General features: G+C 40.6%; 1 protein-coding gene across 7 annotated transcripts in view; it reads right to left on the bottom strand.

The window, feature by feature from the left end:
* Nucleotides 1-13,992, bottom strand: part of HTT (huntingtin) — a 161,361-nt gene that overhangs the window by 77,650 nt on the left and 69,719 nt on the right. For all 7 annotated transcript variants that reach the window (XM_025214043.1, XM_025214044.1, XM_025214046.1 and 4 more), the window contains 10 exons: nucleotides 13,038-13,164; nucleotides 12,251-12,378; nucleotides 10,847-10,957; nucleotides 7,704-7,781; nucleotides 5,210-5,433; nucleotides 4,454-4,532; nucleotides 4,161-4,322; nucleotides 2,787-2,842; nucleotides 1,764-1,912; nucleotides 454-590 (listed from right to left, as the gene is read on the bottom strand). In XM_025214043.1, the coding sequence (XP_025069828.1) occupies nucleotides 454-590; nucleotides 1,764-1,912; nucleotides 2,787-2,842; nucleotides 4,161-4,322; nucleotides 4,454-4,532; nucleotides 5,210-5,433; nucleotides 7,704-7,781; nucleotides 10,847-10,957; nucleotides 12,251-12,378; nucleotides 13,038-13,164 (1,251 nt within the window). The remainder of the gene's footprint in view (nucleotides 1-453; nucleotides 591-1,763; nucleotides 1,913-2,786; nucleotides 2,843-4,160; nucleotides 4,323-4,453; nucleotides 4,533-5,209; nucleotides 5,434-7,703; nucleotides 7,782-10,846; nucleotides 10,958-12,250; nucleotides 12,379-13,037; nucleotides 13,165-13,992) is intronic.

The raw sequence follows: 13,992 nt of genomic DNA, 5'->3' as shown, positions 1-13,992 counted from the left end.
GAGGGGGTGCGGTGGGGGGGGGGGGGCGGGGGGGAAGAAGAGACATCTTGCCCCTGCTGCCTATTCCCCACCTTGTGCCTGCCCCCCTTCCACCTGTCCCCACCTTGTACCTGCCCCACTACTGTTCCCACCCCCACCACCACCACCTGCTCCCTCCCGATGTGCCTCCACCCTCCTTGCAGCCTCATCCCCCCTCCCCAGCCATTTACCTTTGCTCCATGCTAGCAAGTGCCATTCTTACTCCAGCCTGGGACATGGAGCATGGCCCCAGTTAAAAAACAGCATACTTTACCCTATCACGTCAGAAAACTTACAATACAATACCCAACTACTGAGGATTCATGCAGAATAGAGCAACGGTTGCTGAAAGCTTTTTAGTATGGCCAGTCTAAACGATAATACATACCGTAAATCATACACAATACTAGGTTTGTCTTTGTTCTCTTATCTCACCTGATGGTATTGGATGAGTCTCAGTAACATTGACACTACCACTTCTTTCTGTGTTTCTAGTTCTTTTCCAGCATCAGCTTTATTTGTTCCTCTTAATACAAAGAGATCATGGACAATGGGTTGCAGAGCTGGTATAGCTAAAAAGAAAAATATTCACAAATTTCGTATTTCAGTAGTATACGCAAAAGATTCAGCAGAAAATTCTAGTCGTTTGATTCCCACACAACTTTTCTGCTATTAGTGGTCAACATGCTAGAGACAAGCTACTATAAATGCCTGGGGGGTGGGGGGAAAGAACCAAACAAACCATGTCAGTACTATAACTCTTGTTCCTTAAATCCCTATTAAAGCAGAAGCCAAGTTGCAGGCATATCTGGCCATTATTGCTAGTATTAAATGTGTTTTAGAAAGGTGTACCTTTCTTAGCACAATCCACACAAGCTTCCCTGAAATCTCTAGAATAAGGTTTTTCATATTCTTTTTCCAAAAGTAAAAAACATTGTGGTAATTTACTACCACTATACTATTCAAAAAACAGATAAACCCTAATAAACAGCATTCTTGTTCTTTAAAACTGTTGTTTTTAATCATTTCAAATCAGATTCCTAAAAAACCTCTACATATTTTAAGAAGAAATTATGTATTTCAATAGCTTTTACATTATATTATGTGTTTACACACACATTTTAAATAATTCCTTTATGTGTTTTATAGATAGACAGCTAGACAGACATATACTCCATAAATGTGCAATTTTACGAAGATTTGAAGAAAAACATTTAAATCCAATTTGTAATCTGCCTTTGTGTCTGCTTCCTTTGTATTGTACAGAGCTGACAAAATAATTATGTTGAATATCTAATAGGCAATAAATACCCTTGCAACCAACTAAGAGCTGCCTGTTTAAACCAAACATTAAGGCAAACACTATTAATTCAAAGAATTTATGAGAAAGCAAAACACAATAAACAAGTACTTGGTAGAACAAGACAGATAGTACACAAGACTCTCCCTCACTGCTCAAGCATACTGTAAATTTATGAACTCCTTGTACTTGAATTAAGTAGAAATTAACAATTACATATAAATGTGACAAATTTTATTAGACGCAAATATACTTTTTTTAAAGGGGTTACACTGATACTATTTTAATATGTGAAAAAAGTTTTAAGAGTACAACAATAAAACTAAGAAAACTAAGCAAAAATGGTTTCTGGACCGATCAGTATACACCCAGATTTCCTTAGCACGTTGTGTTTAATTATTACCGAATTAGTATCAGTTCCACTATTTTATTTTTTTTAACTTACCATGTGTAACAGCTTTCCTTCCACTGGCCATGATACCATCACATAGCTGAATGATCTTTGGAATTCCTATTATCTGCTTGGAGTGATACCGCTCATAAGACAATAATACCAAGAAGAAAAAAATATTAGGAATAATTGCCTCAGACTCCCTTGAAAAAAGAAAAGAAAAGGTGTCAATACACAAAACCTTTTATTTGATACATACAAGCAAGCCCTACTCAGAAGAACGATAATCATTTATGGTTTCATAGAAAGTTCATAAACAGTCTGTTTATGTATAGTATTTCAACTGTTTGTACCTCTTAAAAATTAGTATTTAAAAATAATTTTTCTGAATTTCTCAATAGTAGTTCAGTTACTAAAATGTTCCATTCATATAAATACCAGAACTAATGCATGTGTGTGCACAATCAGCCCTGTTCACTGCCAGTGCACAGGATCTGGGTGGGACATGTGCCCTACCCCATGCATCGCCTATGCCACCCCACCCCACCCCACAGACTTACCCATGGGGAACTGCTCTCCAGGCTGCCTGGCTGTGACGTGCACGTGTGCACTCATATGCACATGGTGCCCCATCCCCATCTGATCACCCTCCTCCCACACCCTCAGCCCCAAGCAGCCCCCTGCAGGCTGGAACTCTGTTATCCTGCAAGGGGAAACCCATGGTTTCCCATGTTTTTTTCCTTTAAAGGAGAATCCACTTTTTAAATTTGTTGATCCATTTTTAAACTTTGCTTGCAACCCCTTCCTATATTGCAATCCACTTTTGAGTCACAACTCATGGGTTGAAAAAACTGTCTTAGAACCATTGTAGAAATATGTAGTAACCCGTGATCTGTACTATAGATGGCAGAGTAGATTTGCACCTTGTAGACTAAATGAACATAAAACAAAAGAGACCTCTCTCTATACTACAGATGACACAGTAATGCAAACTGCATCAAGACACACAAAGTACAGCTTTGTATAGCGTTTCCCATCGTATTTATGAATATTATTTGCCAAATTGATATCCCATACCTGAACTGTCCTACTTCAATGTATTCAAACTGCTTTAGCACAAATCCAATGAACACCTACAAAAGGATAAAAAGTAAGCATCAAGAACTGCATACAGCAAACAAAAACAGGTCTCTCTAATTTCTATCTAAAAGCACTAAGGAAAAAACATAAGGAAACTAAAAAGCATCAATTAACACAGGGCCCTGGGACATGTCTTGAAGGAACAGGCCTACACAATTATCTAGGCAATGTTTTTTCCTTTATAACAAAAAATCATTTTAGTGGAGTCAGCTCTGCTACTTATTAACATAGCGTTTACAAGCTAAGCACTGAATAGGAAAATTCTGTGAACCAGCAGAGGGCCAAGCATTTTCAGTGGTTAAATCAATCATCAACTTCGTTTATTTCAACTAAATAGAAAGTAATACCGATTACTATTTTTTCCTACGTGCATTTACAACACATACTTGTTTATCAAAGTTCATCTCATGCAGTCATTTGGTTATCTACATGCCATTCCCTCTCTGAAGTTTTTGATAAAATGTTTATAAATTAATGTTTTTGGAAATTTAAAAAAAAAAAAACATACACCCATTTACTAGTGTATGATAGCCAGAAAGTGAACCCAATGAGAAAGATCATAATCTTCACCTTGAGAAAAATTTATTCCATAAAATTCCATCATAAATCCCTGTTTTTGAAAATGACACTCCTATTGGTAGGACAAGTATTATGCATCTTCCTTTAAATAATTAAACATTTTAACCTGGCAATTGTCTGTACTTAGTAATTAAAAGTGCCTCGACACAGCAGAATTCTTAGCACGATGCAAGTACTCGGTGCAAGGGACGCCTCGCTACGGCGGGAAAAGTCTTGGTGCAGTGATCAGCTCCCGCCAAAACTAGCAGTTGCACCATTTGGATGCATGCTACCCCAATTGTTTCTTTGTAAATTATTCATCCCCGGCGGCTAGCAATTGGCTCACTAGCCGTATAAAAGCTTGGGTAGTTTCCGCCCAAGTCGAAGAACTCCGCGTGTACGTTGGGAACGAGTTCCTTGTGTACCTTGGAGCAAAATTGGGGGCCTGATCAACCACCAACCACTCCCCGTCGACAACCGTCCCAACGTACCCCGCACCCTGCATGCTCAGAAACATCGGTGTGCTACCCGGTTTTCTCTTTTGTTTGTAACCTGTATGGAGCGTGCCTACACTGTGTGCATCGACGCAAGTCCCTGTACGTCAGTTTGTAAGTAAAGTTCTTTTTCAATTCAACCAGTACACGTTTGTGCCTAATTCCACTCCATCGTGGCCCCATTCCGGCTATACTCGGCACCCACAGCAATGACCCTTTAATCTACTAAAAACCGGCAAAAATGAAAGGAGTAACTAACCTGATCTGAATCTAGAAGACAGTAGTTAACCCGTAGTTGAACGAGTTGTGCAAGCAGGTCTAAAACCTGCCTCTGCAGCTGTACAGATGTTGTTGTAGTGTACTGCTTTAAAGCTTTTATGACAAGAGGTTCAAATAAGCGGATGTGATTGTGAATAGCATTCTATAAAAAAAGAAGAAAACAAAAGGTTAAAAGACATCTATCAATCATTTTTATGGTATTCCAATTCAAAGTGAAACTGCTGAACAACTAATTTGAATGGAAAAGGAAAAACATGTATACATTTTAATTACCTTGTCAGCACGATGTTTTGTTACACTTGAAATGCTAGTTTTCAGTTGTGCTGAAACTTTCTGCAGTACATCAAACCATCTATCAAAACAGAGTAAAACAAAAGAAAAAGCTTGAGAAGCTTCACATGCACACATTTTGTTTACCATTAAAGTTGCAAGTATTTTGGAGAACATAGGCATATACACGTTTCCCAGTTTTCATCTGCAAGACATACTGTCCATCAAGGGTAACTGTAATACATTAATGCACTTCCCTACTTTGTTCCAACAACATTTGCAGCCTGTTCTGCACAACCTGTCTACCTAGGAGTGAGAAAAAAAAAATTATTCCTTTGCCTTTCTGCTCAGGCCACTAAAACACCAATATGTGAACAATAAAAGCTATCTTAAATATGAGTAATTATTATCCTACTATAATATAAACATAAATTTAAAAAATGAATAGCTTTTGTAATTATATAATATAATATAATTTTCTAGTGTGACTTATTCGTGAAGTACTTTTGTGCTACCCAAAATCCAAGATTATACCAGAGCTCAAGTTAACAAAACCAATGATAAGGTATACCACTTTAAATACAATAGAAAAGTGACAGCTTTTGACAACTGATCTTCATACTGAAATTTCAATGTGAAAAACTAATTTAAATATGTCACAAGAGTTCAGTACTCTTAATTGTATTAGGATTTACTGTGATCCACAGAAACAAAAGCTCAAGATAGCCCACTATACCACAAAGGAAAAGAATAAATTACCCTGAGGCATCATGTTCCTGCTCAGCCTGTACCATGTTCCTTAGACTAGCATCAGCAAGTGCCTGCGTAAAGTGTGTATACGGTGCCATGAAGCAGTAATGATAAAGGCCAGGCCTTAAATTTGAAGAGCCTAAGCGCTGAGCTTTGCCTTGAGATTTGCTGGGGTTGGAAGACAAGCCATCGTATTGAGATGCCAAGTTTGTCCCAAATAAAGTCTTCAGCAACTAAGGAAAAGTTTGGGGGAAAAAATAGTTAGCATTTCTGGAACAGTATAGCTTGAGTGGCATCCTCCCAGAAATCATTTTATGAATGAAACTGTCACATTGCAATCTTAATTTTTTTCCAACTGTGCAAGAGAAAGGCTGAAAGTACCATTAAAAGTACAGAAAAAAATGCACAACAATGTTTTCTTGCAGACATGAAAACAGTTTAAATTAATAATCCCCAAATCTTTAAACCAGTAAAGTGATCAGTTAAAGTATGACATCCCTCCCCTCCCCTCTCATCCCTATTCCTTCCCATGGTTTTAGAATAATCAAGTCATAAAATTATTCTGAGCTTGTACAAGCCTAAAAGCTAAACTTAACTTTTCTAAACTGGAATAGGCCTTTGGCTAAAGTAAGTTCCCAACCTAAGTATGTATTCTACATTAATTTTGGTAACTGTTTGGAATCTGTTCTTATTTTAAATGTGGTTTCCGGTAGCTGTTTACTTCACAAATGAATTGCATCTTATGGCTCGTTATTAGGTGTTAAACCAAGTGAACATTCTTATTTGTTGCTGAGAATCCTAGTCAGCCATGAAGAAAGCAACATTCAGGGGAGAGAAAAAAAAAAAGATTACTTGCAATTAATCTAGTCCTGAGAAAGATAATTATTGTTTAGAGATTTTTAAAATGGGCTGGTTGGCAGGTTTATGATTTTTTTTGCTTTTTCCTTTGGGGGTGGAGGGTTGTATGTTTTCACTGGGAGAGAAATTTCAGCTCTGTCATTAGTTCACACTGGCCCAAGTCTTCCATAACCAAAATCATAACTTCGTTTTTCTTTGCATCAACCTTACAAAAGATGGCCTACATGGGTGTAGGCACATTTGATTTCTTTCCATTCACTTAGCAGTGCTAGGATGACTAAAGACACCGCTGAACCCAAGTGGAGTGGGCATAAAAACATGTCTTAGGAGACTTAAGCCCCCCACACACATTACACTTAAGACACTATGAACTGGTTAACTGCATCTTAAGTAGTGACATGGCCACACATTCATTCAATTAATGGTGTGATAAAACCAATAATGTGACAAAGTTATTACATAAAATGTGTAAAAACTTTGTGGCTGGTTCCTATCACACCTTTAACTAAATGTGTGGCCAGTGCTCCCAGCTTATGGAGCTCAGCCTCAGGAGCAAGATGAGCTCTCCTGGCTGGGAGCCCCAATCACTGGCAGGGCCCCGAGACATGGGAGTAAAGACTGCTGGTGCAACGGTGCCTGGGAGCATGACCACAGGCTCCTCCTGCACTGGCAACATGGTATGATTGGATCTGATGCTTGATCTCACCATCATGCCTCCTGCCATGCAGAAAGAACAATTGTTGGAATCATGCATCAGACCCCATCACACCTTCTCTTTAACATCTCTTAGTGGCCTTAAGGCTCAGTAAGGGACTTCCCTACTGCATCAATTGTATGACTGGATAATAGATTAATTTAAACTAGTGTACTATATTTTCTTAAACTGAAAAATAAAACAGGTACCAGACAAGCCACAATAACAACACGCCAGGAAATTCTGTAAGTTCAAAAGATTAAATGTGCAAAATTAAAAGTGTTGTAAAATCTAAAATTTCATACTTCTATAGCCTTCAAACCAAGCATAAAAGTATTCTCAATGAATTAAGCCACACAACCTCTTAGTGAGCCAAGTATTATCTGCAGAGTGATAACAGGAATCTGCTGATTATCTGAAATGCAAAAGCATTCAGTTTCACTTGAGAGGAAGCTATGAAGGCTTAGTTCTTCCCCCTGAAGCCTAAGTGGCTTAAACTAGTCTATGAAAAAGCATAGTACTTAGATCTCTCAACGCCCCCTCCAGTTCTGTAAAATAGGTTTCCTGACATCTCTTAAATCTGCTTTCCACCCAGGTAAATGGAGGAACTTCATAGATTGTAAGGCCGGAAGGACCTTGGAAGATCGGGTCCAGCCCCCTGCACCAAGCAGGAAAGATAACTAGGAGTCAGGTGACCCCAGCAAGGTGACTGTGTAGTCTCACAGCACATGACAGCTGTTTAGAAAAACTATTCTAATGGCAGAAGGAGCTCCAAAGCAAAATTACATAAAGCATCAATGAAAGCAACATAAAAATATCCGCTTTATACTGAACTACAAGTTCTCCCAAAAGTAGTTTCCCTCCCCATGTCTTCCTTAGGAAGAAAGTAGTGAACAGAGTGCACCCTCCAAAATAATTCTACCCAAAATGCCAATAAAAATTACTCCTTACTTGCTGCACGCAAACTGTTGCCATCATTGGTTCTCTACTGAAGCAGGATTTCAAATACCCCAAAATCTCTTCAACACACTAAAAAAAAAAAAGTTAAAGGAAAAAGAAAAACAGTAATGTAAATCATTTTTTCCAGGAAGTAAAACCTTATTGGCTTAATTCTTAATACAGAAAAAAGAGCAAGCTTAAAGACTGGAAAGATACACCAGCAATCTGAGAAAAAAATTGCAAGGACATTGTAAAAATGTAATATTTTGAGGCCAGACACAGACTTAGGTTCCAGAAAATGGACTTTGGTCCAAAAAATGCTCAACAGCCACCAAATCCTGAAGGCCTCAAAACTCACAAAGCGCCTCCCCCTAAGCTGAAGGACACTTAACTTTCCCCATGTATTGTCCAGGGAGTTAAACTAACTCTGAGACTCAATTACAGTCCAGGGGACAGATGCCTGCAATTCCCTGTTGTGCACATGCCCAAGACTTCACAATATGAGCAATTAGGCACCCAGCTCCTGCCCAAGCCCCACTAAGACCCATAAACTAGGCAGAGCAGCACCTGTGTCTCCTTGGTTCCTGCTCCAAGGGAGCATTTGTTTTTTTTTATCTTGTGAATTCTTAATATACATTTTAAAAACAATCTAAGGAATCATGATTACAGCAGGGGTAAGCCACCCCTGGCGCACGTGTCAGATCATGGCACACAAGGCCATTTGGCTCAGCATGCCACAGCTGGCCCGGGCTCTGGGCAACTGCCACCATGGAGCACAGGCTGCTCGCAGCAGGCAGCTGGGAGGCTGCAAGCAGCCCAGTTTCCATGGCTGGCAGCAGCTGCCAAAAGCCCAGGCTGGTTGTGGCAGGCAGCCAGGAGGCTGCAAACAGCTTCACTGAGCTCCGTGGCAGCCACAGCTGCATGCACACCTCTGGGTGTATGGTGGGGGAGGGGCCAGGGTTGTGGTGCCCTTCCCAGGCACTCTGCTTGGAGGCACGCATGAACCCACAGCTACTGTGGAGTCTGGCTGGGGCTCCAGAGCCCAGTGAAGCTGTCTGCAGCCTCCTGGCTGCTTTCCACCACTGACCTGGGCTCTGGGCAGCTGCAGCAGGCAGGATGCAGACACAGCTGCATTGGGCTCTAGAGCCCTGGCAGCAGCTCTGTGCCAGCAACAACTGCATGCATGCCTTGGCACAGTGTGGAGAAGGAGCTGGGGCAGCACAACCCCAGTCCCTCCCCCACTGTCCACCCAGAGGTGTGCATGCCAACAATGAGGATCACATCCCTCACAGCCCCTCTGCAGGCTGCCCCTGAAATGCCAAGTCAAGGCATGGGTCAGGGTTGGGGTGTTTTTGGCACTCTGGCTAAAATTGCTGCCAACTCCTGGACTACAGGATGGCCTCTCCCCTTAGATGAATGCCCTTGCTTGCTGCCCACCAACTGCTGCCATCATCGGTTCTTCAGGCTAATCAGGCTCTCTTGCTTACTGTGCTTTCTAAAACAAAACAAAAAAAAAACCCCACACCCCCTCACATAAGACAGACACCTTGTTTTGGAAAGGCAGTATGAAGAAAAAAAACATTTTTCCAGAGCCATGGCTGGAGGCCGCATGGAACAGGAAGAGAATCTACTCTTCCATGTCCTTCTCTCCTTGCAAGCTCCACAGCTCACGCTTCAACCCCATTGTAGCCACTGCTAACTGGCAGCAGCTTTTGGCTGAGCAGCTGTGACAGGGTTCAAGCTTGAGCAGTGGAACTTGCAAGGGAAGAGTGCAAGTTCCACTGCACTCTCCCCTCCTGCATGCAGCTGGGAAGGGTGGGCAAGAAAGCACAACTGCAAAAAGAAAAGAGTTTCTTTGCTTAAAACATGCATGACAACTTTGGTTGGCTAATTTTGTGGGCAAAGGTGTATGAGGTATCAGAGGAAATACAATATTCTTCTGGCCCTATAAAACTTGCATTTCTTCTTGCAAACTACAACAACTTCAGCAAAAGGCTTGAGGCCTAGTGGTTAAGGAACTGTCCCAGAAGGTAGAAGTAGATCTGAACCCTATCAGACTGAGGAAGGCCTGTAACCCTAGTTCCCCACTGTCCGGGTGATTGCTACTTAAGTTATTATATAATACGGCTGTCCAACCAAATACCAGCCCTTACCCCTTCTCTAGCACTTAAGTTTTCAGCACAGTGAGACCTGCTCAGCGCCTTCAAAGAACACTTGTAGGTGTCTGTCCTCGAGAAGCCTGGATCTTTGAGTCAGCCCCTTAAGTTCTAGCATGGCAGGAGTTCAAGCACTCCCCTTCTGTAGGGTAGCTCTAGATGGCAGCTTCCCAGCACAGGTTTTTGTATCACGGCTCCTTTAGAAACAACCAACTTCCCCAATGTGCTGTATGAAGATGAAAATCTAGGCACCTCACTTTGGATTCCATTCCAATGATCAGACACCTGAAAGTTAGGCACTGTGACCTATGAAGCCACAAGCACCTTTTACAAGGCTTTACAGAAGACCCAACTAGTTTAACTCAGTTAAAACAAGGAGAGAAAATATCAAACTAAAAGGAAACTTCCTGATTTTCTCCACTTAATGGGATTACAGTATATAACAATTATGTAAATATAAGTGAGAACGACAGGGACAAAAAAAGTCACTGTATTACCCTTAAATTATCCAAAATTCTTCATCTTTTTTACTACCTGACAACACAGCAAACCTACTAACAGCATTTAATTAGTTAAGCAACATCCCTTCATTATGATTCACTTACTATGCTACCCAGCATGCTAACAATTAAACACTTACAAAACCATCAAGACTTTCAAAGGCAGTGTCCTTGGAACGATGATCAGAAATTTTAGAAATATTAATTCCACCTACGTGACACTTAGTTTGGACCAGCAACAATCTTCATACTTAGCTATAGCATGTGACATGAAGTTCATGATTAAAAGTGAACTCATGCACCTTGTGACAACTGAAGACACCAAGTGATGTCATTGTGACCCAGTGTTTATTCAGTTCTTTTGCTTGATGTGTGAGCAAGTTTTGATTCCTGGGAAGATAGGTTGTTGTGGTGCTAGTCTTCGGTTTATCTATGGAGTAGTATCCACTTCCCTCCAAATATTACAAATGTGTCTAATTTCTGAACCTAAACTACACACCTTCCCAATGTCTTGAAGAGTTGCAAGTTCCAAAATTTGAGAGAGGACATCCAAAGCAGATCGCAGGAAACATCCAAACTTTTCATTAGGGTTCTGAAGATCCAGTGTGACCTTGGCAGAAAGTGAGAAAGTGAGGAAAACCAAAGAGTTCTACCTAACAAGTCTATTGTATAAAGGTAAATATTAAAAGAAAGGCAAGATGGCCGTTGGGAAAGAGCAGTCTTTGGCCGCCACTAGTGCTATTCAGTCAGTAACTGTCATTTGTAAGAGCTCCTCAGTCGATTCAAGAGTGGTTCCCAAACATTTTTAGTCCAATTATTCCTTTCATCTGCATAGCACTGCCCAAAAGTATGTTCAGCTCTCCCAACGATATGGGTGGTTCAACAAAAGATAACACCAAGAAAACCTTACATCTTGCACGGTTCCTGGACTATCCTGTCTACAACACTGGTACTCTGCTGGCACTTCTGTGCAGTTATCACTGTCCCTTTACCTGCAATTAACAGCAGGAAGGAATTTACTGTACCTGAGCTGCTCAGCAGTAACTGTACCCTGTACAAATTCTCACCCTGGGATGAGAGTCAAGCCAGGGCAGTTTATCCCCAGATGAAATGGGGGCCAGTTATCCTGGTGCAGCTTTCACTTACTGTGGGGTAGAAGCAGACACATGAACAGTTACTAGAGTGCTGCTGAGGTGGTAAACTGCCACCCCATTACCATTACCTGTGGCCACAGGTAGTAACAACTGCCTTATGGTAAGTGCAAGTTAAACCAGAGCAACCTAACCCTAGTTCAGGCTACAAACAGCCTCCACTTGTCTCAACAACAGGCAAGATCTCAGGGACAGTTATGATGGAGCTGTGGTGCAGTCAGTCCCTCCTACTCCTCCCTCTCCCCATTAACTGCAGGTTCGGGTGAATTAGGAGCTTTGAGCTGTTTATGATCCCATCTGTAATTGTAGTGGCTGGGTTGCAAGCAGCAGCCCAACATTGTTAAAAGCTTGCTGACACTCGCCTTAGAACAGTGACTGACGACAGGAAGGGTGCCAGAGAGACTCTTCCCAAAGGCCATTCAAAGGTATTTCCAGCTGTTCAGCATATGACCTGACGGAGATCTAAATCTTTCCCTCAAAGTTTCAGTACTCTTTTCTCCACCTGCCTCCTGAGATTTCTCCAGCTGAGGATCCTTTACATCTTTATAGGAGACTCAAGGGACAAGCAGAACCCCAAAAAGATGCTTCTGGACAAATCCGAGTGCACAGGGCATGTATGTACCCACACTGAGAAATAAACTTCATACTTCAAGATGAAAGAAAAGTAAGTTACAGTCCTGTAACACTAGCCAAAAAAACGTTTACTCTTGTATTTTACATACCACATTTACCCAAATGATATTGCCTTGTACCTTATAGTTAGCATGGGTAGCTTTTAAGACATCATATAACTTGAGATATGATGGAAGATGATAGAAACTGCCCAGCGATGATGATTTGCTTGCTGGAGCAGGTCCTGGAGTATCAGTTTGCCTAGCAGCTTTTTAAAGAAAAGGAAAAGTTATTTAGATAGACCACCATAATACAACAGTAGCTTAACTTTGAAATGCATGGTAAAATGATTCAATATGCACATTCAAGTTACTAGAAAAAAAATGGCTGTCCAAATGATTCATTCTTGTAAAACAGTAACTACCTTCTATGAAAATTAGTGACACAATAATCCAAAACAGACCCAAGGAGGACTTACTTGGGTTCCTTAAAGTTATTCTAAAAGAATAATTTATTTTGCTCCTTTTAAAATATCTAAAGAAAGTCCTTAAAGCTTTCATATTCATTTTAAATTTAGATTTTTGCTTTCCTTGAGCACCCAATATCTGTACTCAAAAGAACAGCAAAGCAAGCACCCAGCTTCCATCACTGGAGTATGAAGAACAAATATTTTCATTTTTAGTTTTAGACCACAAATCGGCAAGAGCACTGGTAAGAACAGCAAGAGGCAGAAATCCACACTGCTTGCAAATGGATGGAATTTTTATGATTCTCTACAAAAAATATTTTAACCATTTCTCAATCCATGCAAACCTCTTCAAAATTAACACTGGCATTCCACGGTATGTTGAGTTACACAACTAAGATTTTCTTCCTAGTCCACCATGTATACACATAAACAGCATGTACATCTGTTAATCTCCATACCTGGATTAGTTTCACTACCCTTTTTAGGGCTCATTGGTACAGATGTCTGTTCACCTGAATCTCTCTCTTGCCCTTTCCGCCGAATTGGACTTAGAGAAGGTGGGTTTGTGAGAGAAGGTAATGCTGCCTAAAATATAAATATTTGGCAGTGAGAGAGTCATCTTCCAAACACTTTATTTTTCCAAACTCAGAATACATATACAGGCATACACTCTTTAATTACTCCTGCCTATGTGCAACAATTGATTGCATGTAAAAATCTTACTTGTTTTATGGTGCTAGGACATGCCTTTTTTGAAGGGAAGAAAAGCTGGGAATGCTAAACAAAAAAGTGATTACCAGAAGTTTCTCCAATTGCAGGTAAAGGAACACAAGAAAACCCACATCCCTAAAATTTAGGAAGAAGCCAGAGTTAAACAAGGCAGCCTTGAGAGTATGTAGTTCAGACCCAAAATGTAGCCTTCATTAAAAAAAATGTAGTGACTTTTTCAAACATAATAAAATAAAACTATTCTGCATATCCAAGGAACACAAATAGCCTCTCTTTAGACAAAATTAGCCTGTGGTGCATAATAAACCAGCTGGACAGATCAAAAGTAGCACATAACGGTGTCTAATGAATGCATTAGCCCAATGCTCAGTTCAGTATATTGGTTTCATTGGGTAGGGACCTACCTAAAATTGCAATGCAGCAGCATCTTTAATTTCACTCTTTTAGCTGTGCCCTCCCCACTGAGTGGTTAATGCAATTAATGTCAAGGTCTTTGCCTTTCAGCCACTCGGCAAATTGGGAGGCACACAGTGAACTGAGTGAGATTAAAGGCACCGCAAAACTTCCACTGCAATTCAGGTAGGTCCCCATCTATGGGTCTAGGTCAAAAGTCTTTGCTCAAGTACTGAAAACCTTTAATAAATTCATTCTAATTACTTGCAAGATCATTTATTTATTCTCATA

The sequence above is a fragment of the Alligator sinensis genome, unplaced genomic scaffold (assembly GCF_000455745.1).
Source record: "Alligator sinensis unplaced genomic scaffold, ASM45574v1 scaffold1094_1, whole genome shotgun sequence".
In the NCBI taxonomy this organism is placed as follows: Eukaryota; Metazoa; Chordata; order Crocodylia; family Alligatoridae; genus Alligator; species Alligator sinensis.
The sequence above is the reverse complement of the archived record's forward strand: the minus strand, read 5'-3'. Positions and strand labels throughout refer to the sequence as shown.